Source organism: Mytilus californianus, unplaced genomic scaffold (genome assembly GCF_021869535.1).
Source record: "Mytilus californianus isolate M0D057914Y unplaced genomic scaffold, xbMytCali1.0.p SCAF_3, whole genome shotgun sequence".
Taxonomy (NCBI): domain Eukaryota; kingdom Metazoa; phylum Mollusca; class Bivalvia; order Mytilida; family Mytilidae; genus Mytilus; species Mytilus californianus.
In genome coordinates, this window is record NW_026262679.1 from 51,262,180 (window position 1) to 51,286,778 (window position 24,599).

Below are 24,599 nucleotides of genomic sequence, written 5' to 3' on the forward strand. Positions count from 1 at the left end.
TTTCATTGGCCAAACCCCAAAAATGTCCCTTTATTCCGATTTTATCTACTACAATTACTCAAATATAAGTCTTCCATTGTAGACGTGTGTCTCTTACATCATAGATGTATAATGGGTTTATACATCTATGCTTACATGGAACCCTTTAATGCCACACAATATCACATTGAAATTAATCTATTTGTCCACAAGAAACCTAAGGAATATATCAAGTTAAACTTCAAAAACATGTGTACTATAACTTCACGTTAAAGAGTCTGTTGCGAGTTTGATTCAGTCTTTTGTAGACAAATTTCCAAATGTACTAAAAATTAGGATCATGTTGATTTAATCTTACCAGAGACATTATATGAGGATATGGATGGGGTTTATAGAATTGCGAATAATGTGAAAAAAATATAAAGAATAGAGTGAATTTTACCCCCCCCCCCTTTTATAGCTTGCTGTTCGGTGTGAGCCAAGGCTCCGTGTTGAAGGCCGTACTTTGACCTATAATGGTTTACTGTCTACAAATTGTGACTTGGATGGAGAGTGGAGAGTTGTCTCATTGGCACTCATACCACATCTTCTTATATCTAGTCAATGTATCAAGAAAATTCACCTGAATCAATGATTGATTAATTGATTGTTTCTTACTTAATGTCCAGTGGCAAACATTTCTAGATATTTAATGCTAAGAAATTGGTCTAAGAACTAAACCATAGATTTATAATTGAATCATTAAAATGATGTCAAGGGTGAGATGTATCCTGTTGACCGGTAAAAGATAAACTAATCCAAGTACGAAATCATGAATTATTTGAAGAAGTCAAGGACAACTGAGACCTGCCAGACAACCAATGTACACCTTACAAACATATTATAGACCATATATATAGTTGTACTAAAACATACAATTTTATTATTATGAAACAAAATAATGCAAACTAGATGATCAGCTAATTATCAATATTTTTTCCTAAATTTTATTTTGCAATCAGTCTGAAATGCAAGTTGACAGAAGATGATGAAAATTTATATAACATTCAAGTAGATATGAATGAAATAACACATTTGTCTAGAAGAACAATCGATAAGGGTTACTGCTTACTCTGAAAAAAAACCCAGATAGGCATAAAGTATTACCCATGTTGGTTATTTCCTTTAAAGAAATAAATAAGATGGCCAGCTGAAGGACGCCTCCGGGTGCGGGAATTTCTCGCTGCATTGAAGACCTGTTGGTGACCTTCTGCTGTTGTCTGTTCTATGGTCGGGTTGTTGTCTCTTTGACACATTCCCCATTTCCATTCTCAATTTTATAATAAAAATTTATTTTACATCTGCGTAAATCCTTTATTTTAATAACAATGTGCTATATGACTAAGATTTAGAGTGTATGTCAAAGTGGCAGCAAACCAACAAGACAAATAATCGGAAGATGTCTATGAGGGTCTGGATGAGAGGTCCCTCATTTCTGTATTCTTTAATTTTGTACGTAATTTTTCTCTGTTCTTTATTTTTTTGGTCCTACTTTTCTTTATGCTTTATTTATTTGGCCATTTATACTGCACATTTTACCCATTATTCTCTAGTCTGTAAACCCCATCCAGACCCTTGTCTATATTATAACAATTCTGTTGGCTTTTTAAATATTCATGACTTTTTCTTATATTACAAAGTACTAGTACTGAGTGTTGAAATTATCCATATTGAAGTAGGAAAGATATAGACTTTTAAAGTTTTCTATCATTTATTGAGTAAATTATAATTCAATATGACACAAGGTTCACTGTTTGCTGTATTATGTTCTAGGACAGTCATGCAGGGGAGCACAATGTGTAACAGCGCAAAAAATGGCTATATCATGGGGAGGGCTATTTCAAACATTTAAACAAAAAGCAATTTTTAAAAATCAGACAAAAGGGTCTTTCAATAAACTAAAACTTTGGAATACAGCAGAATGCATTGAGTGTGTAGGTAAAGGTAATATCTTTGGTTAGCTTGCTTGCTAGCTGAACCGTGAAATCATTATTAGGTTAGGTATACTACCCTCCTTTCGGAGTAGTCTAGTCCTACAGACCAATAGTTATCTGTCGGACTAGTCTACTCGCAAAGGAGGGTAGTAAACCTAACTTAATAATAACTTCACGGTTCAGCTAGCAAGCAAGCTAACCAAAGATATTACCTTTACCTACACACTCAAGGCATTTTGCTGTAAAAGGGAAATTGCTTTTTAACAAATAAAATTCAACAATAAGATAATGTGATAAAAATTAATATCATTTTAAACTAATACAACTTGTTTATATTTTTGGGATATATTCCAATTCATAAAAAATAAACAATTGTTTGAACTGGAATTAAAAAAATGACTTCAAAGCAGGGCTTCCAAAACGGTCATATATTCCGGACTTGACCGAAACTTTCATAAAAAGACCGGCTGCTCTCAGCCTCAAACGGTCAAATAGAATTGGTGTGCCACATTTTGTTATTCAAGGCATTTTCATGAAACGGTCATTTCAATTTTTACCAACTATCGATCGATAAAAATGTCCGTTTGGGGTTTTGGGCATGTCCGTTTGGGCATTTTAGTTTATAATTGTGGCAATCTATTTCACAAAGATATTTCGGTCATAATTGGGTTTAATAAAACAGAAGCAGCATATTTCAGATACTTTGAAGTGTCTCAGTTAGTCTAATCCTCTGGGTACATAAATGTACGGCTTGGTCTTTAGCTTGTGTACATCAATAAAAAGTAGAAAAAACACGTTTTCTTTTATTTAAATAACAACAAGCTGTCAAACAATTATCCCTTCAATAAGTTATATTGAAGCCATAAATCATTCACTGATTACAGGTTTGTTACCTTTGATGAGGTGTCCTTAGCTTATCTTTATCAATAGAATTAATGATGCATAACAATGTACATAAATTTACAAAGTGTTAAGTACTCACAGAGAGAAGATAGATTATATAAACAGAAACAAAAACATGAGAACAGTCAGGTACTGAAGCTGATTGATGCAATGATGGTTACTGTATTACGATACACAGAAAAATGACACAATACCGAGGATAATATTTTATTTATTTTTAGAATGAAGAAAACAAAACAGTTATAAATAATTTTATTGCATATAACACTACTAATTATTTAGACACATATATCAATTTATGCATCCTCTCAGTTACATTTAAGTATCCAGCTGATCATTGACCGTCAAAAATATTTTTTCAAAAATATTTCTTTGAAAAATGTCCGGCTGTCGTCAGGAAATTTTGGAAGCCCTGCTTCAAAGTCGAACTGAATCAGTTTGCAAAGAATTCTGCTCAAACCGGTGCTAGGGGCTGTCTCAAACTTGCAGTTAGGCGAGAGTGTTTGTGGTTTTTTTTTGCTCCCTGTTGAAGGCCTCACTGTGACTTTTAAGATGAAGAACAGCAATAAAAGTGCTGTTCCTTGGCTTTTTGTGTGTTTTTTGATGTGTATGTACTGATTTTGTGTCATGGATGAATACCCTATATCCTTTGCTTTTCTAATTCGGGATCCATTGCTGGTGTTGACAAGTCTTAATTTTTGATATTTTGTGTTTTTAAAACCATGATGCAAAAGAAAAATATCTTTTTAATTCAATTGGACATATTTGTCATTAGATTAATAGCATACCCTTTAAGTATTTCTATAATGAACCTGATATAATGCCATAAAGCATAAACATATATGTAATTTTCAGGAAATAGAAATACTAACTGGGTATACTTTAAACTTATCACATAAAGTTTTTTTCAAATTTCAACCCATAAGAGCAGAAGGGTTAAAATCGGTCCTAAGATTCAAATATTTTTTTAATCTAGCTGGAGTATTATGGAAATGGTTGTGATATAACTATTTATCTATTTGGAACATAACACTATAATTTATGAAGTAACTGCTATGACCCCTTAATTATGCATAATTTGTGTTGAATTGTCCAATTTTCCATAGTTTATAACAGTTTTTGAATAGTTACTTTTGGCTGCAATCCTGGATCTAGGAATTATTGTTGTGTCTAGGGATAATATAAACATATCAAAAATATACTAACCTTGGAGCATGTATTATAATGTACTTTTATTCAGAGATTTATATTTTTTTAAATGGACTCATTGAAGAAGCAAACAGTGACCTTTTTAATCTTTATTATGAAGTTGACACTCAAGGCCATATTTTGGCAAAAGTGAAACTTGTTCTTAGTCAGATTGAGGTCAGCCAGTTTGAAATTTGCTGTTTCTTGATAGAAATCAAAAGAATAAATTTTGAATTTAGACTTTCCCAATATATTTCCATTGCTGAATGCTTTTTTTACTGCTGTTAATCAAATATGAAGAGAATGTGTCCAGACACTGAACTGAATATCCAAAAGTTTTACTAGAGGTTGCAACATAGGAACATGGACACTGTTTAAGATACTTTTTAACAGACTAGATATTTTTTTATTTTTATGAATGACAATATAAGAAATTTTATTATGGGTGAATATAAGTGTGTTGTTCCATAATTAGACATATTTTTTCAATTCACCTCACTGACAAAATAAATCATAATAATAAATAACTTACATATCTATACATCACAAATGCTACAATAATGGAAAAGTATAACAATAAAATAATTTATTATATACTTAGTAGTGAATACATGATATCGATATCAGTCACAGTTTCAAAGGCTTTATCACACCAAGTGGTCTAAGTAGTTCTACTAATGTAATCACTAGCCAGTCAACACTGAGGTTGTGAGTTCGAACCCCGCTCATGTGGGTGCACTTGACTCCAATCTTAATTGACTAGGATTGTCAGTTTTCCTATCGAAAATCTGTGGTTTTCTCCGGGCACTTCGGCTTCCACCACCAATAAAAACTGGCCGCCACGAAATGCCCAAAAGTGGTGCTTAAAAGTGGCGTTAAAAACACAAAAATCAAATCAAATCTTTATCACACCATTAATCTGTATGACGTCACGTCAACGATATCATACACTGTTGCAAAGGCTTTATCAAACCCCTTATCTGTATGACGTCACATTACATGGAAAAAAATCTACTTGATATATATAATAAAGTGTATAATATGATATGGCTTTTTCAATATCACACACCGAATCAACCCTCAACTTATATTGGTGTCTCAGGTTGATACAGGTGTGATATTGAAAAAGCCATATGATATTCTCTATATATAAGACTGTTCACAAACTTCAACCATAACAAGTTAATTTAGTCAAGAGACATTATTCATTTCTATGCTTTAGCTGCCTGACACATTTCACATTGTAATGAATTTGGTCCATTTTCATAAGTACATTGTGCACAGTTCCATTTTGGTCCACCACCTCCTCCCATTCCTCCAAACCCTTGACCTCCCTGCCCTGAAATTCCTCCAAATCCTTGACCTCCTTGTCCCATCATTCCTCCAAGTCCTTGACCACCTTGACCCATCATTCCTCCAAGTCCTTGACCTTGCCCCATCATTCCTCCTAGACCTTGACCTCCTTGTCCCATCATTCCTGCCAGACCTTGACCTCCTTGACCCATCATTCCTGCTAGTCCTTGACCTCCTTGTCCACCTCCCAATCCACCTTGACCCATTAATCCTGCTAAGCCTTGTCCTCCCATTCCAGCTTGGCCCATCATTCCTGCCAGGCCTTGTCCACCCATTCCTCCCTGACCCATGAGTCCTGCTAGCCCTCCACCTCCTCCTTGTGCCATCTGATTCAGTAAATTCATTCCACCTCTTCCTCCACCCTGTTGAAGTTGAGCTAAGAAATCCATTCCACCTGCACCGCCTGCCTGTGCCTGTTGAGCTCTCATCTTTTTTTCTTTATCTAAAATGATAATCAGATGATGCAATTACAGCTGAAATAGGAGGACATTGGGCTCAAACATATTATTGAAAGGACCGAAAATTTCAATATTTTTTGCAATTTCATGGGTTAAAGTATGGCTCTAATCATACTATCACCTTCACATGCAGTCTGCATGCAACACTTTTTTAATAAACTGCTTTGCTGAGCTCAGCTGGATACCCCCGCAGAGGTCCAACCCTGAACAGTTGGGGCAAAAATGGACACAATATTCAAGCTTGATACAGGTCTGAATGTGGATTGTATTTAATATTTGACATATTATAGGTTTCTGAATAAATGTCGTCAAAGAACTTGAAATTGGTTATATGAATTGAATTTATATTCAATTAAAGATTTCTTGCTGTTGTGCAATACACTGTGCTGTTGTGCAATACTTAGTAAATCTGTTGTCAGACTATAAACAATTAAAGTTCAATTAATTCTCAATGTCATATTTGAAATTTATGAAAATGTAAAGGGAGCTTACATCAATAGATATAAACAATTCACCAAAGTTTCATGAGAATTGCTGACAGCATTTTTGAGTTATTGTCCGAAAACTGGAAAATCCCCCCTTTTCTAATGAATAAAACCCCATAACTCAGAAATGTAATATGTAAAATTTATAAAATTCTAAACAGAGCTTACATCAATAGATATAAACAATTCACCAAAGTTTCATAAGAACTGCTGAAAGCATTTTTTATTTTTTGTCAGAAAACTGGAAAATCCCCCTTTTTTTATGGATAAAACCCTGTAACTCGGAAACGTAAAATCTAAAATATATAAAAATCGAAAGGGAGCTCATGCCAATAGATATAAACAATTCACCACAATTTCTTGCAAGTTGGTGAAAGCATTCTTGAGTTATTGTCTGAAAACTGGAAAATCCCCCTTTTTTTAATGAATAAAACCCCATAACTAGGAAACGTAAAATCTAAAATTTATAAAAAACAAAAGGGAGCTCACGTCAATAGATATAAACAATTCACCAAAATTTTTGGGAAATTGGTTAAAGCTTTTTTGAGTTAATGTCTGACATGTTGACGACGGACGGACAGACGGACAACGGTATACCATAATACGTCCCGTAAACGGGCATATAAAAATCAAATTGAGTTTCTTATTGACAAGTTTTCATGTAAACAAGTATCAAATCTCAAACTTCTTGGGTTTATTTTTACATAAGACTTTAGATTTTAATAAAACTGTTAGTTGATTTTTTTCTTTGTAAGTACTGCTCAAAGATTTCCATATTGTAAACCTCTATGCAAACATGAAAGTGTGTCAGAAAGATTGACAGACAGAAGGATCGATAGATTGAGAAATTTGCTATATCACCCAATAAAACAATGATGAGGGAAAAAAAATCAATAACAAACTTAATAAAACATCTTATTATATTCTGTAAGAAAAATACTTACACAATTCCCACTCTTTTTTTCTAAGATCGTCTTGTTCAGGTACAGACATACCTAGATAAAGTAAAAGCAACTTCAATGAATAAGTTATAAGGAAAAGCAAAATTGAGTATAACCTGTATAATGGTACAATAAATGGGGAATGGACACAGATGATGCCCCCCGCTTGCATATCATATAAAGTTGTAAAGGGACAGTAAAAGTGAAGCTATCCAAATTTGTACTTGATCTGAGTTTTGTGGTAATAACAATTGTGTATAAGTCTCATAACTTTTGGTTGAGGCAAACTTAAGTTAGAGAACGGAAACGAAACATTCAGCAATTTTTCCATTTGTAAAGGGGCATACACTAGAACAGTTAAAGTGACACCACCAAAATTCAAACTTGATCTGTATTTTGTGGTAATAAGCATTGTGTATTAGTTTCATACAATTTGGTTGAGCCAAACTAAAGTTAGAGAACGGAAACGAAAAATTTAGCAATTTGTCCAATTGTAAAGGGCATAGCTCTAGAACAGTTGAAGTGAGGCCACCAAAATTCAAACTTGATCTGTATTTTGTGGTAATAAGCATTGTGTATAAGTTGCATACCATTTGGTTGAGGCAAACTAAAGTTAGAGAAAGGAAACCAACTTTGGGATGTACAGACGTACAGACGGACAAGGTAAAACTTAATGCCCCCTCCACTACGGCGGGGGCATGAAAATGGTGTGTTGAGGACAAGCATAACACAAGTATGGTGTAATTTAACCTAAGGATGAATTTTTATGGAATCTAAACTAGCAAAACATATTATATGGATTCCTTTTGGTTTCGAAATTGCTAAAATTCCCAAAAAATCTAAATTTTAATACATACATGACATAAGATCATTGGAACTGAAGTAAAAGATAAATAGAGTTAATCAAAAAATTGATATACTAGCTCACAGTAATCTAAAGATATCTTTCTGAAACCAAATTTTACTAATCACTCAGAGATAAGTTAAAGGGCACAACTTTGTAATAGTAGTTGCAGCAACAAACAGTTAAAACTTTATCATGTATTTCATGGTAAGTAATACTTTTGACATCAAAGCCATTTTATGCAGGATTTTGTCCTCAAGGGATGTTGACCGAATTATCTTGAAATTCTTTATCATATAAACTCAAAACTTCAAGAAAGGCTTTCAAAGGAGTGAAAATTGCATTTCAGCACATATATACTCATTTATAACCATTGAATATTAGATTAATAATCCAAAAGAGCCTTTACCATTTTGAGTATTTCAAGGGAAATAACTCTGAATGCTCAATAACATTTTATTATTTTGCAATAATTCAAGGGCATCAATCTAAAACAGTAATTGTTATTAAAATTGACCAACACTTCATTGAAGGGAGTATTGTTGCAAAGTTATAAAGTCTTACACTAAAACTAACTTTTAAAGTACCATCCGAAAACCATTATACCATTTGGATGTAATTCAAGGGCATAACTATGGGACAGTGATTGTTGCAACTGTAGATATCAATTTTCACCTGCATTGTGTGGTAGGTAGTAATTTGCAAAATTATATGGTACTGCACAAAATGGGAACTTAAAAAAACATTTGGAAATAAGCTGTATGGGACAAACAGATGGAGAAACTGCTTGCAAGATTTTTTTCAGGAAGCATAATAACACATAGAAATCCTAAATTTGAGCCAATTCTTTAAAGTTAAACATCATTTTCTTATAAGAAATGATTTATTATGGAAAACTGTACACCAACTGATTTTCGCGGATACTTTATTTTGCGTTTAGCCTTTTCTATCCCAATTAGCGGTGATTTAATTTCGCGATTTTCAAGTTTACTTGATGTAGTTAGACAAGGAAAGATACAGGTTTTTAATTTTCGCTATGATTTATATTTGAGTTATTTTTCTTCTCACGAAAGTCGCAAAAATTAGTTGGTTTACAGCAACTTAAATCAGAATACATACGTAAAAGCTTTATTTCTCCTTTTATAGATGAATCATTAACATTTACATACTCCATTTTGTCAAGGTCAAAATTATAACTGTAAAATAATTCAATATATATGTAAATACAACTACAAACATGACAAATAGATTTTGAAAATAAATGGGGAATGTGTCCATGGGATACAGATGATGCACCTGTTTACATATCATATAAAGTTATAAAGGGTCATAACTGAAGAACGGTAAAAAAGATGCTACCCAAATTTGTTATTGATCTGAGTTTTGTAGTAATAAGTATTGTGTATAAGATTCATAGCATTTGGTTGAGGTAGACTTAAGTTAGAGAATGGAAACGAAAAATTCAGCAATTTTTCCTTTTGTAAAGGAGCATAACTCTAGAACAGAAAAAGTGACAACACCAAAAATCAAACTTGAACTGTCTTTTGCGGTAATAAGCATTGTGTATAAGTTTCATTACATTTGGTTGAGGCAAACTTAAGTTAAAGAACAGAAACGAAAAATTCAGGAATTTTTCTATTTGTTAAGGGGCATAACTCTTGAACAGTTAAAGTGACACCACCAAAATTCATAATTTGATCTGTATTTTGTGGTAATAAGCATTGTGTATAAGTTTCATAACATTTGGTTGAGGCAAACTAAAGTTAGAGAACGGAAACGAAAAATTTAGCAATTTTTCCATTTGTAAAGGGGCATAACTCTAGAATGGTTAGAGTGACACCCCGAAAATTCAAAATTTGATCTGTATTTTGTGGTAATAAGCATTGTGTATAAGTTTCATAACATTTGGTTGAGGCAAACTAAAGTTAGAGAACGGAAACAAAAAATTCAGCAATTTTTCCATTTGTAAAGGAGCATAACTCTAGAACTGTTATAGTGATGCCACCAAAATTCAAACTTGATCTGTGTTTTGTGGTAATAAGCATTGTGTATAAGTTTCATAACATTTGGTTGAGGCAAACTAAAGTTAGAGAACGGAAACCAACTTTGGGACATACGTTCAGACAGACAAGGGTAAAACTCAATGCCCCCTCCGCTACGGCGGGGGCATAAAAATATTTTCTGTAACCTTCAAATTCATTATTTTCATTTATCAACAGATTGAAGAGACAAATTAATTTCAATAAAAATAGATTAGGAATGTGTCCATGGGACACAGATGATGACCCCGCTTGCATATAACATTATAAAGGGACATAAGTCAAGAACTGTAAAAGTGACTCTACCCAAATTTGTACTTGATCTGAGTTTTGTGGTAATAAGCATTGTGTAGAAGTTTCATAACATTTGGTAGAGGCAAACTAAAGTTAAAGAACGTAAACGAAAAAATTCAGCAATTTTTCCATTTGTAAAGGAGTATAACTCTAAAATGATAAAAGTGACACCACCAAAATTCGAATTTGATCTGTGTTTTGTGGTAATTAGCATTGTGTATAAGTTTCATAACATTTGGTTGAGGCAAACTAAAGTGAGAACGGAAACAAAAAATTCCAAAATTTTTCCATTTGTAAAGAGGCATAACTCTAGAACGGTAAAAGTGACGCTACCAACATTCAAACTTGATCTGTGTTTTGTGATAATAAGCATTGTGTATAAGTTTCATAACATTTGGTTGAGGTAAAATAAAGTTACAGAATGGAAACAAAAAATTCATCAATTTTTCTATTTGTAAAGGGACATAACTCTAGAATGGTAAAAGTGACGCCACCAAAATTCGACCTTGATCTGTGTTTTGTGATAATAAGCATTGTGTATAAGTTTCATAATATTTGTTAGAGGCAAACTAAAGTAAGAGAACGGAAACAAAAAAACCAAGCAATTTTTCCATTTGTAAAGGGGCATAACTCTAGAACGGTAAAAGTGACGCCACAAAATTCAATCTTGATCTGTGTTTTGTGGTAATAGGCATTGTGTATAAGTTTCATAACATTTAGTTGAGGCAAACTAAAGTTAGAGAACGGAAACCAACTTTGGGACATACGTTCAGACAGACAAGGGTAAAACTCAATGCCCCCTCCGCTACGGCGGGGGCATAAAAATATTTTCTGTAACCTTCAAATTCATTATTTTCATTTATCAACAGATTGAAGAGACAAATTAATTTCAATAAAAATAGATTAGGAATGTGTCCATGGGACACAGATGATGACCCCGCTTGCATATAACATTATAAAGGGACATAAGTCAAGAACTGTAAAAGTGACTCTACCCAAATTTGTACTTGATCTGAGTTTTGTGGTAATAAGCATTGTGTAGAAGTTTCATAACATTTGGTAGAGGCAAACTAAAGTTAAAGAACGTAAACGAAAAAATTCAGCAATTTTTCCATTTGTAAAGGAGTATAACTCTAGAATGATAAAAGTGACGCCACCAAAATTCAAATTTGATCTGTGTTTTGTGGTAATTAGCATTGTGTATAAGTTTCATAACATTTGGTTGAGGCAAACTAAAGTTAGAGAACGGAAACAAAAAATTCTAAAAATTTTCCATTTGTAAAGAGGCATAACTCTAGAACGGTAAAAGTGACGCTACCAACATTCAAACTTGATCTGTGTTTTGTGATAATAAGCATTGTGTATAAGTTTCATAACATTTGGTTGAGGTAAAATAAAGTTACAGAATGGAAACAAAAAATTCATCAATTTTTCTATTTGTAAAGGGACATAACTCTAGAATGGTAAAAGTGACGCCACCAAAATTCGACCTTGATCTGTGTTTTGTTTTAATAAGCATTGTGTATAAGTTTCATAATATTTGTTAGAGGCAAACTAAAGTAAGAGAACGGAAACGAAAAAACCAAGCAATTTTTCCATTTGTAAAGGGGCATAACTCTAGAACGGTAAAAGTGACGCCACAAAATTTCAATCTTGATCTGTGTTTTGTGGTAATAGGCATTGTGTATAAGTTTCATAACATTTAGTTGAGGCAAACTAAAGTTAGAGAATGGAAACCAATTTTGGGACGTACGGACGTACAAGGGTAAAACTTAATGCCCCCTCCGCTACGACTGGGGCATAAAAAGTTATTTTAACTCAGTTTGTACTTTATGTGGTATATTCCATCTGCAGATGGATCAATTTTCATCCCTTTGGGGAATTGACAATTAAAATGAAATTTGAGCATTGAGTGGAAACCTTACTGAGACATCATCAAATATTAATCTATTACAGAACACACACATCTCATCATATAATACTTATGGTGCTACCATTTTGACTATGGTTATTATGTATATTATAACATAGAATTATAAATCTGCAATTTCATTATACATAAAAACCTTAGTCTACCCTATTCCTTGTTGTAAGATGATGACACAACTTTTACTCAAATAAAAATGTACTCTTACCCTATTCCATGGTGCAAGGTCATGACTATGCCTCTGCGACCTCTCTGTGTATCTATATGGTTGAGTACTGTATTATTTGCCTCTTCATCAAGTGTTCTCCATTCTGTAGGACTATCATCTTTAAATTGATACTGTATCACTAATTCTTCTGTTAAAAAAAGTTGAATTCATGTTTTAAATTTATGATCCAACAGCAACATTATGTAAAGAAACTTTATTTTTATTTTCTGAAAGAAAAAAATTAAAAATAATGTGGGTTTCATTGGGGTCTAAGCGTGACACAGGATTGGCTGATCTTTTGGAAGCACGACACGTGAAAGTCAAATTATTAAGCGTAAAAACCAGAAACAAAGTTGGGCTGGACACGTGAAAATACAAGGGTTATTTTTACATTTTTACAATGATAAGTGGAATACGGGAATCTGTCAAAACAAAAAGCGGAATCCGGGATCAGACCACCCAAACCCCCCCCCCCGAAATGTTTCATTTATTTTCATGGTAACCAAATTTTGTGGATTGAGAAAAATTATATTTTTTAGTCATCATGGATATTTGATTTCATGGATTTGCCAAAGTTAGCATACAGACCCAAAGAACATTTGTACTTTGCTGAACATTTACATTTGTGGTTTACATATATCCACAAAATCCAAGAAAATTGGTACCTTGGTATATTTGACCAAAATATTTCAGAGGTTGAAAAGCTAGGCAATCCATATTTAGTTTGTTGATGACATATGTCAAATATGAAGTTGAAGAGGTTATTATGATATAAGGTATTGTATTCATAATCAGGAACCAAGATGACGAAGGGGTGTGCTGGAAGACTGATAGAAACATAATAATTTGAAAAAAAAATACATACTTAAACCCCTATTTATTCTTTCTTCTTCATCACTGAAATTTAAAAAAAAACATTGAACTATAAGGGAGCCAACATTTGATTTTTATGGGGGGCTAGGATGAAAAATTTTGTCCTGCATTTTTTTTTTTAGTTGTAATCTCTGTCCTGCCTTTTTATTTTTCACTCTACTCGATCCTGACTTTTTTTTTACATAAATTGTCATCCTGTCTTTTTTTTTTGCTAAGTGTCTCATCCTGCCTTTTTTTTCCCCCAAAACTCCTGTCCTGCCTATTTTTTTCAAATTTCATCCTAGCCCCCCCATAAAAATCAAATGTTAGCTCCCTAAGTTTAATTGATATAATAAATATAAAAAATCTTTCATTCTTGCTATAACAACATTGATAATTAACTCCTGCGCTACTCACATTCGTGAATTAATGCGTTGTCCATTCATTGGTTGAATATTTTTCTTCATTTGAATTATTGGATTAGTTATTCTATAATTAATAAATTGTTTGACAATTACATGATCACATTACTGCATTATGTGTTTGAGCTCTCAAGGGTAGAGATGAGGTCTGGAAAATATATGTATCTAAAGACAGCTGCAATAGGGTTTAAAATTCATTTCATGCAATCTTTACCTCAAAAAAAAAAAAAGAAATTTCCCAAAAAATATTTGGTGAATTGCTATCTGTATTTATTGCATAAACCAGTAGCAACTTTAAACAAAATTATTAAAAGCAGGTCACTTTTAGGGTATTCGTTGTTAGCTAGGCAATATTGACAAAACGTTGCCGAAAATTTAAGTTACCTAACATGATATTAGTTGTTCAGAAAAATAAAAACTAATATCACATTTGGTAATACCTTGGCAACAAACCAAAAAGAAATTTGTATATTCTCATCACTGAACTAAATATGAAAAAATAAAATTCTTTAGCCATAACACTTATTTTCATTAACAATTCAAAACAGTACAAGTAAAGTACTACACATACCAACTTTTGATCATTTGTTGATGTATTAATCAAATATGATCAATTGTTATTAAATCAATCAGTTACTCAAATATGCATCTTATTTACAGTCGAATCTTGGCTTAAAAATAAGTATTTAAAGAAATTGCTTTAATTTAACTTTTTTCCCTGAAAACACAAAAATCCATATCATACTATTCCATCAATATATAATAAAGATTGATTTTGATTTTTGGTGTTTTAACTCCACTTTTAAGCACCGCTTTTGGGCTATTTCGTGGCGGCCAGTTTTTATTGGTGGAGGAAGCCGGAGTGCCCGGAGAAAACTACCGACCTTCGATAGGAAAACTGACAATCCTAGTCAATTAAGATTGGAGTCGAGTGCACCCGCACAAGGGGGGTTCAAACTCACAACCTCAGTGTTGACTGGCTAGTGATTACAGTAGTAACTACTTAGACCACTTGGCCACCGAGGCCCCTTATATCTATATAATATAGAGCTGTGGTATGATTTCCAAAGAGACAACTATTCATTAAAGGCTAAAAGGACAAAAATGTACCTTCAAAAAACTTTGAACTAGTTATAATACTGCATTAAGTATCTGGAATGCAAAACAAAAGTTTAAAAAGATTTTATAACCCTTTTTAATAGCTATTGTATATTTTGACTCCCCTATCATGGAAAATAGAACCCTCCCCTTAGAGGACACATTTTTAATTTATAATAGCATTTACAATACTTTAACTAATTATAATGCTGCAATAAGTATCTTAAATGCAAAACATAAGTTGGAAAAGATTTTTTGTTAGCCATGGTTTTTTTTACCTACCCACCCTACCATAGAAAATTGAACCCCCTACTCCAATTAAGCTAAACTTTTCATTTATAATAGCATTTACACTATGTTAACTAATTAAAATGCTGCAATAAGGTCTTGGAAGAAAAATTTAAGTTGAAATAGATTTTATATCACTTTAACTTAAAAAATTTGTAAGGGTTCAGCGGAACCCAGTGTCTCGCCTACTTTTGCTATTAATCGCAGGCTCAACAAAAATGAGGATAAAAAATAATAACAATATTCCTTTCGATACAATCTTTTGATTGTAAGAAGCTTCTGTCCAAGTTTGGTAAAAATCCAGTATAGTTTATGAATCTAATAAATGTTTTAAATCTTTAACTGCAGACTGTATGTAATGTTAACTGGAAGAAAAACTAAGTCCATTTATAAGTAAAATACGGATAAACAGGTACAAAATTTTAACAAAATTTCCTTCGAGACACTAGCTTTTGATCATAAACAAGCTTCTGAACAAGTTTGGTACAAATCCAGGATAGTTTAAGAAAGTTATTAAAATTTTAAAAACTTTAACCACAGAGTGAATGTAATGTTTCCTGGCAGAAAAACTAAGTCCATTTATAAGTAAAATACGGAAAAACAGGATTTTTTATTTTTACAAAATTTACTTCTGGATACTATCTTATGATCATAAACAAGCTTCTGTCCAAGTTTGGTAGAAATCCAGGATAGTTTAAGAAAGTTATTAAAATTTTAAAAACTTTAACCACAGAGTGAATGTAATGTTTCCTGGCAGAAAAACTAAGTCCATTTATAAGTAAAATACGGAAAAACAGGAATTTTTTTGTTTACAAAATTTAATTCTGGATACTATCTTATGATCATAAACAAGCTTCTGTCAAAATTTGGTAGAAATCCAGGATAGATTAAGAAAGTTATTAAAATTTCAAAAACTTTAACCACAGAGTGAATATTTGTGGACGCCGCCACCGACGACGACATCGACGGAATGTAGGATCGCTATGTCTTGTTTTTTCGACAAAAGTCAAAGGCTCGACAAAAAAGTATTTTGACCCCACCCTTTTGCCATAGAAAATTGAATCCCCTACCCTAATAGGTCATTTTTTTATAATTTATAATAGCAATTACACCACTTTAATTATTATACCCCACGCAACAAAGTTGTGGAGGGTATAATGTTTTTGACCCGTCCGTCTGTCCGTCTGTCAGTCCTGTTCTTGTCATCACAACTACTCTGAAACCACACAACAGAATTTCATGAAACTTTGTAGATAATAAGGACATACTATGTAAATGTGCATATCGACAGGAAATTACGATTGAATTTTTTTTCTAGGAGTTATGCCCCTTTAACTTAGAATTTTGGCCTAAATATACTACTGCAACAGTTTGTCATCACAACTCCTCTGAAACCACACAACAGCATTTCATGAAACTTTGTAGATAATAAGGACATACTATGTAGATGCACATATCGACAGGAAATTATGATTCAATTTTTTTTCTAGGAGTTATGCCCCTTTGAACTTATAATTTTGGCCTAAATATACTACTGCAACAGTTTGTCATCTCAACTCCTCTGAAACCACACAACAGAATTTCATGAAACTTTGTAGTTAATGAGGACATAATATGTAAATGTGCATATCCACAAGAAATTTTTTATCAGTTGACTTTTGTAGAGTTATGAGTCTTTGAACTTAGGAATCTGGTGAGATTTTGTTTGTCCAGTGACAATGTGGGTGCGTGGGGTATGTGAGTGTGCTCACAAAGGTTCTTTAATTTTATAAATATATTTGCACCACTTTAGCTTGTTAGAGTGAAAAACATATGTTTGAAAAAATCTTGTACCAGTTTTTCTCAGCCATGATATTTTGACCCAATTACCATGGAAAATTGAACCCCAATCATATGTCAGAATTTCAAATCATTAAAGCATTATAAAACTACTTATACCATTGTATTATGTTTAAATAAGTATCTGGAATGAATGAACAGGGTTTCAAATTTCCATACAGGGGGCAGAAGGGGGTCAATCTTCCATGGGGGTCAAAAACAATATGACACTACCACCTGGGGTGAACTTAGGTGCTCCTGAATGGTAACTTACATTATTTCTAAGTCAAAGCAGTCATCAGCACCAAATCTGTATCTTTCTCTTGTACCATTTGGCCATTTCACCTTTTGGATAATGAACAGAATATAAATGTTATTTTAGGTCAGATGCATAAAAAGCACAATAATTCAAAACATAATATGACACTCCATAAGTATAAATTAAAAGTATTTTTTTTTATACAAAAGTCATTTTAACTCTTACTTGAAATGTTTTTTTTCTGTTTGACACAGAAAATGTACTATTAATATTTTGTAACCCAAAAATAAATATGTTAGTTGAAAACTACTGAAAGATAAGAAAACACAAACAAGAGGCTTACCTGTGCCTAAATCCCTCACATGGTAAACAAAAATTGCCAGTTGGCTAATTAGGACTTTGTGTTGCTGATAATTTTTGCAATTTACATGTTTAACCAAGCTTCTATAGTTTTTGAGATAACAGCCGAACTGTGAAAAAAAAATATTTCAGGGGCAATAAATTCAAAACAGGCTGACCATGACAGGACAATAACTGGAGAAGAACAGCCAGCCTGTTTTGAATTTATTGCCCCAGAAATATCTTTTTTTTCGCAGTTCAACTGTTATCTCAAAACCTATTCTCAAATTATTGTCAGGGAAGATAAGTCTTGTCATGGTGATCCTTTTTTTTTTACTATTTTCTCTTTTAACCTAGCTCCTAGAGTTTTCAGGATAACAGCCAACACTGCTAAAAATTGGAAAACAATTGATATTTCAGGGGCAAAAACTCATAAATATGAAGTTAAATTTTTCTCCAATTTTCAGGGTAACGGTAGATACATCTTAACATGCTGAACATTTTTGAATTTACACATTTAACCTAGCTCCTATAGTTTTTATGATAACAGTCAATAACTGTGAAATTTGGTATTCAGGGGCAATAACTCAATATAGCATCCTCAGATTTTTGTAAATTTTTTCAGGTAGATAGGACATGCCATTATGATCAATTTTGAAAAAGTTTAAACAGATGACGGATGACGGAAACAGGTCTCAGAGCTTAACTTGTACAGTGAAACCAGTTAAATGTAAAAATGTAAAACTTACTGTAACCCATTGTTTGGCATGTTTCCTTACAACAGTGCCTATTGATCTTCTACCTCCATCTTCATCACCTTTGTTCCAATGAACACCTGAAAACATATGTATTCAAAGCATGTAATCCGATAAAGTAGATACATATATATCATTTTACTTCGTTTTACTAAATTCTGAGCACAACATATTAATTAATAGAAAGCACAATACAATATATGAACTTCCATTTTTATTTTTATTATTATATCCTTTAATTGAGACCCATACAAGTAACACAAGGAAAGCTGAAAAAAGTATCCAGAATGTTACAATATATCTTTCACAACCATACCCTCTGAAGGTGTTGCTTCACTTTCCACAACTTTAAATCAGGCTGTTGGTTTTCTCTATTGAATTGTTCCACATTTTGTCAAACCAGTGGCTTTTATACATGTAACTTACTATACTTTATGGGTTTTTCTATAAACTATAATTGACGCATAATTATCTTTTTGTCTCTGTTGGATAGCTGTCTTATTGGCAATCATACCATATATCTCCTTATTTGTATAAAAAATGTTATCATGTTTTTTTCAAGTTCATATAAGTGTTGAAGATTTAATGTACATTCTTATGTGACACACAGACAGAACACAAAACAATATGTCTCCCCATATACATTGAGGGGATCATAAAATACATCAGACTGTAATACTGTGGATTCATTTATTTTCCTGGTTATCAGAATTCATGGATTGAGGTAAACTTGCATTTTTGTGGATATTTGATTTCATGGTTTTGCCACTCTCTGCATTCAAAGCCTATAGAAAATTTGTAATTCGTTGAACTTTTGAATTTGTGGTTCACATGTACCCACCAAACCCACGAAAATTGATATCCAACAAATATAATGAGTCCACTGTACTACATTTCAATATATGATATACCTCTGATAACTCGACATCCTGTATCAATATAACCAGGTATGGTCATGTCTATCTTTCTGTACATATACATTTTGTCTACCTCATGGTTTTCTGTTTCATACTTGTAGAAATGAATCTTGGTTGGTTTTTCATCCCATTTCACAACCATGGTATCTGAAAATGAAGCACACACATCATAAAATCTTGGTATCTGAAAAAGAAGCACACATCATAAAATTTTGGTATCTGAAAAAGGGCACATACACCATAAAATTTTGGTATTTAAAAAAGAAGCACGCACACCATAAAACTTTGGTATCTGAAAAAGAAGCACACACAGCGTAAAGTTTATTTGTAACATAAATAAACAGTTAGAATTTTTTTGTTAACTTTGCTTTTATTTTGGGTTGCTATCTCAATGATATTTTCATGACAGTACTAAAAGACAAGAGAAAGGAAACTTTTCTTTAAAATGACAGTGAGTGAACTGATTTTATGTAACCTGGTACCGATATTGGTATAAAAATCTTGTAGCTCTTATACAGGCTTATAAAAGATCTAAAGTGAATTGGATTTTTTATGACTTTGAAGAGGGTGGTAAAGGTGGGGTCTGAACACAGAAACACATGAAATAAAAATCCCAAAAATGTTGCACAGAAAATAAAAATCGGGAAAAAACGAAGGATGAGAAATAAAATTGTAAATATTAAGGAATAAAGTACTAGAAGTTATTACTCAGTCGTTCTTGGAGATTATGCAGTCATTATTAATGGACATAAAGACCCTGCGGTCAACTTTTAGAATCCGCTAGTTGCAAATATTATTCATAGTAATTTGATGGACATACATGTACAATAGACTTGCAAAAGTAGAATGATTTAAAAAAATATCCGGGCTGAATTTGAATTAGTCCCAGTTTACTTTTTAATCAAATGCAGGACAAGCACGAGAAATTCAGAGTACCGACATGAAACACGGGAAATAAATAATGGGAAACACAAAGCATGCACATCGAACCAAACACAAGAAAACGAGAAATAAAACGTCAAAACACGAAAACACATGAAATAAAAAGGCCGAAAACGTTGCACGAAAATAACCCTTTACCACCCTCTTTGAAGAGTTTCTAACATATATTTTTGGTAAAATCACAGCCTTTGAATTATAAGAATAACTGTATAACTAGATAATTTGCTAAACATTCCTGTCTACTTATTTATAATATATCTGCATATTACTTCTCTTGCAGTGAGCAACCACTGTTCCATTTTTATAAGGCTCTTTGTGTGTGTCTTTAAATTTGGATCCTGGTTTAACTCTTGTTCCAATAGGTGGAAGACGTGAGAAGAACTCAGTTGTATAAAGGGTAACTCTGTAGTCATCATCATACTCAGGTAGTGGTTCTCGTTCAAACAATTCCTCCGGTACCTCAAACTTATATCTGTCACGTAATAGTATACTTATCTCTGCCTGATAAAATAAACCATGATTTCTATTGTAAGATATGCAGTAGCAGATTCAGGGAAAGGAGGCCAAGAGGCTCAAAGAAAGTAGCAAGAGTAAATCTTTCCATTCGTTTGGAAAGCCATGAAAGAAACTTATGCAAATACATGTATTAGAAAACAATCAAGGATATTCTTAGCTATTACAAGTCTGCAGAATTCATAAAATTAGAATTCAAAGTTTATGGTTTATGTAACTTTTTTCAAAACAAATAATAATTCCAAACCTACAAAAAAGACTGCATGTGATTCTGCTTAAGGCTTAATACTAAATTTTTGAAAATGAAAAATAAAATAAAAGTTGCAATAGTTTTGAAAAAAGGTAGATTAATGAGATTTTCAGAAATGAAATAATCTTTTTCTACATTCTTTCTGAACCTTTTCAAATAGTCTATTGGCCAATTCCATAATTGTCCCTGTAATTAGAGATATACTTGTACAAGTTGTTTTCTTTAGGAGGGACATACAAGAAAGAGCAAATTTATCAGAGCATAATGTGTGAAATCTTGAAGCTTCTCAAATATCTCACTAATAATAACATTTAATCTTTTATAAATTTAAGCTTTTCAACATATTGTGCTTTGCATGGGTAGCAGTCCATTTTGTTTAGTTTAAAACAAGTCTTCAATAGACTATTTTCATTTTACCGACTTTTGACTCCTGATTATACAATTTTTCAACAGGTTTCCTATTCAATGGTATGACATCCTAGTACCAAGCCAAGTAAGAGCAAGGTGAAGAAGTAAAATCAAGCTTTCAATCGGTACAGTTTTTGGGGAAAATTATCTGCTTTACATTTTCTTTCAACGACAAAATCATCGGAAACAGTAAACTTTCCCCTCAAATTACACCGATAAAATGTTTGATTTCACTAAAGTCTTTTGGTTGCTCTTACTTGACCGAGTACCAGGATGTCCTACCACAGAAAAGGTAACCTGTCAAAAAATTATATAATCCAGAGTCAAATGTCGGTTATATGAAAATAGTTTATTGGCAAAGAGAAACAATTTGTGTAAAAAGAGTGTAATGTTACAGAATTAAATTGGTACTTGGCAAACAGATTATAAAGAAATTAAAATTTTACAACAGCTTGAACCTGTGACCTCTTACCTATCTTAAAATGCTAATCATCTATAAACCGACCAAGAACAAAATAGTTAAAAAATGATATTTATTTGTCAATGAGTAGTAATTACCACATCAGTTTTGTTGAAGTAGTCATACTCCGTCGTGTGCTTGTCTAACAGTTCCTTTATATTGCCTCTGTTTTTCTGATCTCTTAATTCTGGTAGCATCTTCCCAATGATTGTCTGCAACAAATTTAATATCTTGACTTGAATTTTTTTAAATAAATGAAAAAATATATAAGAGCTATGCTTAAAACTTAACAACAGCATTTTTATGAGGTCAATTAAGTTAACTCACTCACATTACATAATTATATATCATATGTAATTCCATTTTACAAATATATTATGGTTTGAAATTTGTGGACCACTGAATTTTATACATCGAAATTATCACTGCTAAATATTATTATAGGCCATATAAAAAACAAATAATCAAGTTAAATTTAGTTGCTTGCAGAGTAAAAATTGCATTAACTTAATAAAAAAAAAAACGAAAAAAATGCACCAAAGTTTATAATTAAATGTTCACCAACTAAAAATATGTGAAGTATGTACTTTCATAAATAAATATTATAAGTATCAATGTTACAGCTACCAAATGAAAAGACCTGTAAGTATCATTTATAAAGAGTTGCAATATGTGTACTTATAATAATCAATAAAGGGCATAGATGATCAAGCATCTTCATGAATGCTTACTGTGACTTGACTGTAAGTGTTGCTCTCAACCTACTGATTATCCCCCATGGAAACATATTAACAACATATTGTAGTTTCACATATATCATACTGAATATTACATGTTTTTATTCACATGATGTCTGATTCTTATGAGTATAAAAGACTTTTTCGAAAGAAAAATTGTATGAAAGCTTAGTTTGAACATTTTTATAGCAATTCAAATTACTACCTATCTCCTTTAGCATGACAATTTCAATAAAATATGTATATACAAATTGTTTGACTAATTTTTCCAAATATCATTGAAGTAGATTAAAGTCTTAAGTCTGCTTTATGTTTTATCACTTTGCACATTCACGACTTGACTGTGGTTTACTTCAGCAGTTTGATCAAATTTCTGACCAGTTGAACAGTTTGATTTAATAAAACAAATTGCAATTTGATCAGAATTTTGAATAAATTGCAATATGTGGAGAGCAACACTACCAGTACAGGCGGAAACCCAGTTGAAATAGAACAAAAGAATCGAAGCTCTTTGTTAGAGAAGGCGAAAATGCTTACTGTAATGTTTACTATAGTAACAAAAATTTTAAAAGTTAATAGAAACAAATAAAATGACAGTTTTCGGCTAAATTACGAAGTATTTTATCATAAAAACACCATTTGCATAAGTTTTCAATTTAACTATTACATAATTAAGCAGAACAATTAGATATCAAGTCGACGACATGGGTGTCTATTCAGTTGGATCTTAAAAATGCATAACCTCCGATTTAAAAAATAATAATACCACGGACGAAGAACATATCAATCTATTTGTTCCTTAATTTTCGTTTCTGCCCTTCCATTATGTGAATCAAGAAATAATTCCCAAAAATGGGTAACAATTGCATCGAATAGAGAAAATCGAGTGCACCTTTTTATGTTAGGGCGTGTTTGAGTTGAATATTTTTTCTTGAAAACGTAAAAAGCAAAAGTATTTGATACATCATCTCGCTTCAGATTCTATCATTTTTATATATCAAAGCTACAGGTTGACTTTATAACATCGAAAATTCACAGTACTAAAAAAATGAAATATATGGGTCAAGTGAAATACCTTTCTAATGAATCACAAAAACAGAGTAGGTGTGTCCGAATACCAAATTTTTACTAAAAGTACTTGACGACAGACTTTTAAGTTGGATCTTAAAAATGCATATCTCCGAAAAAACTTCATTTTTTGTGGGTGATATCTAGGGTTTATAGTCTTCAACCACTGAAAATGTTTAGTCTGCCCTTCCACGAAATATTGAATTAGAATTTTTTTAAATGTTTATGAATTATTCGAAAATTCCACCTGACAACCGATCAGACAATAGTTTTAAGTTGACTGAATGCAGACAAGTACATTAACTGATGCTCATAAGCTAGTAGATACATTTGTCTTTTAAAATACAACTGGCATATAAGGATCGTAATGGTGCTATGTGGATAAATTTGTCGGTTTTCAAGAGCTAAATTGTCAGCGCGTCATCCCTACAATGGCTTCCATTTTTACGATTGTAAAAATGAACTGGCGTAATGGGGAGATAATTTTGACGAAGTAGAAACCTGACTGAGTAATGTCACTCAATCTTTTCAACCAAATTTACAAATAAATTCAGAAACACTACAAAATTCATCATGTGAAAAATTTTTAGGTGTTAAAATTGACAGCACACTTAGCTGGACAAATCAAAATTGATCAAATCTGTGCTAGCATTTCATCAAGAATATACCTTCTTTCTAAATTAAAGAAATTTTTAGATATTAATGCCAGGAAAGCATATTATAATTGGTATATTCTGCCGCTCATCGATTACTGCTGTATTGTTTGGGGAGAATGTAAAAATGAAGGGATAATAAGAATATTAAAACTTCAAAAAAGAGCAGCAAGATCAATTCTTGATGCAGACCCTTTATCCCCATCAGCCCCCTTATTTAAAGAACTT

General features: G+C 32.3%; 1 protein-coding gene across 5 annotated transcripts in view; it reads right to left on the reverse strand.

Moving 5' to 3' along the window:
- Positions 1-4,614: 4,614 nt before the first annotated feature.
- The window catches only part of LOC127734815 (uncharacterized), a 56,807-nt gene continuing 36,822 nt past the window's right edge, over positions 4,615-24,599 (reverse strand). For 3 of the 5 annotated variants that reach the window (XM_052244834.1, XM_052244840.1, XM_052244839.1), the window contains 10 exons: positions 22,012-22,125; positions 20,552-20,783; positions 19,335-19,487; positions 18,418-18,503; positions 17,345-17,415; positions 13,458-13,489; positions 12,593-12,740; positions 9,244-9,320; positions 7,284-7,334; positions 4,615-5,838 (listed from right to left, as the gene is read on the reverse strand). In XM_052244834.1, coding sequence (XP_052100794.1) covers positions 5,255-5,838; positions 7,284-7,334; positions 9,244-9,320; positions 12,593-12,740; positions 13,458-13,489; positions 17,345-17,415; positions 18,418-18,503; positions 19,335-19,487; positions 20,552-20,783; positions 22,012-22,125 — 1,548 coding nt within the window. In that variant the 3' untranslated portion in view covers positions 4,615-5,254. The remainder of the gene's footprint in view (positions 5,839-7,283; positions 7,335-9,243; positions 9,321-12,592; positions 12,741-13,457; positions 13,490-17,344; positions 17,416-18,417; positions 18,504-19,334; positions 19,488-20,551; positions 20,784-22,011; positions 22,126-24,599) is intronic. The other 2 variants (XM_052244838.1, XM_052244835.1) reach the window with 2 other exon arrangements.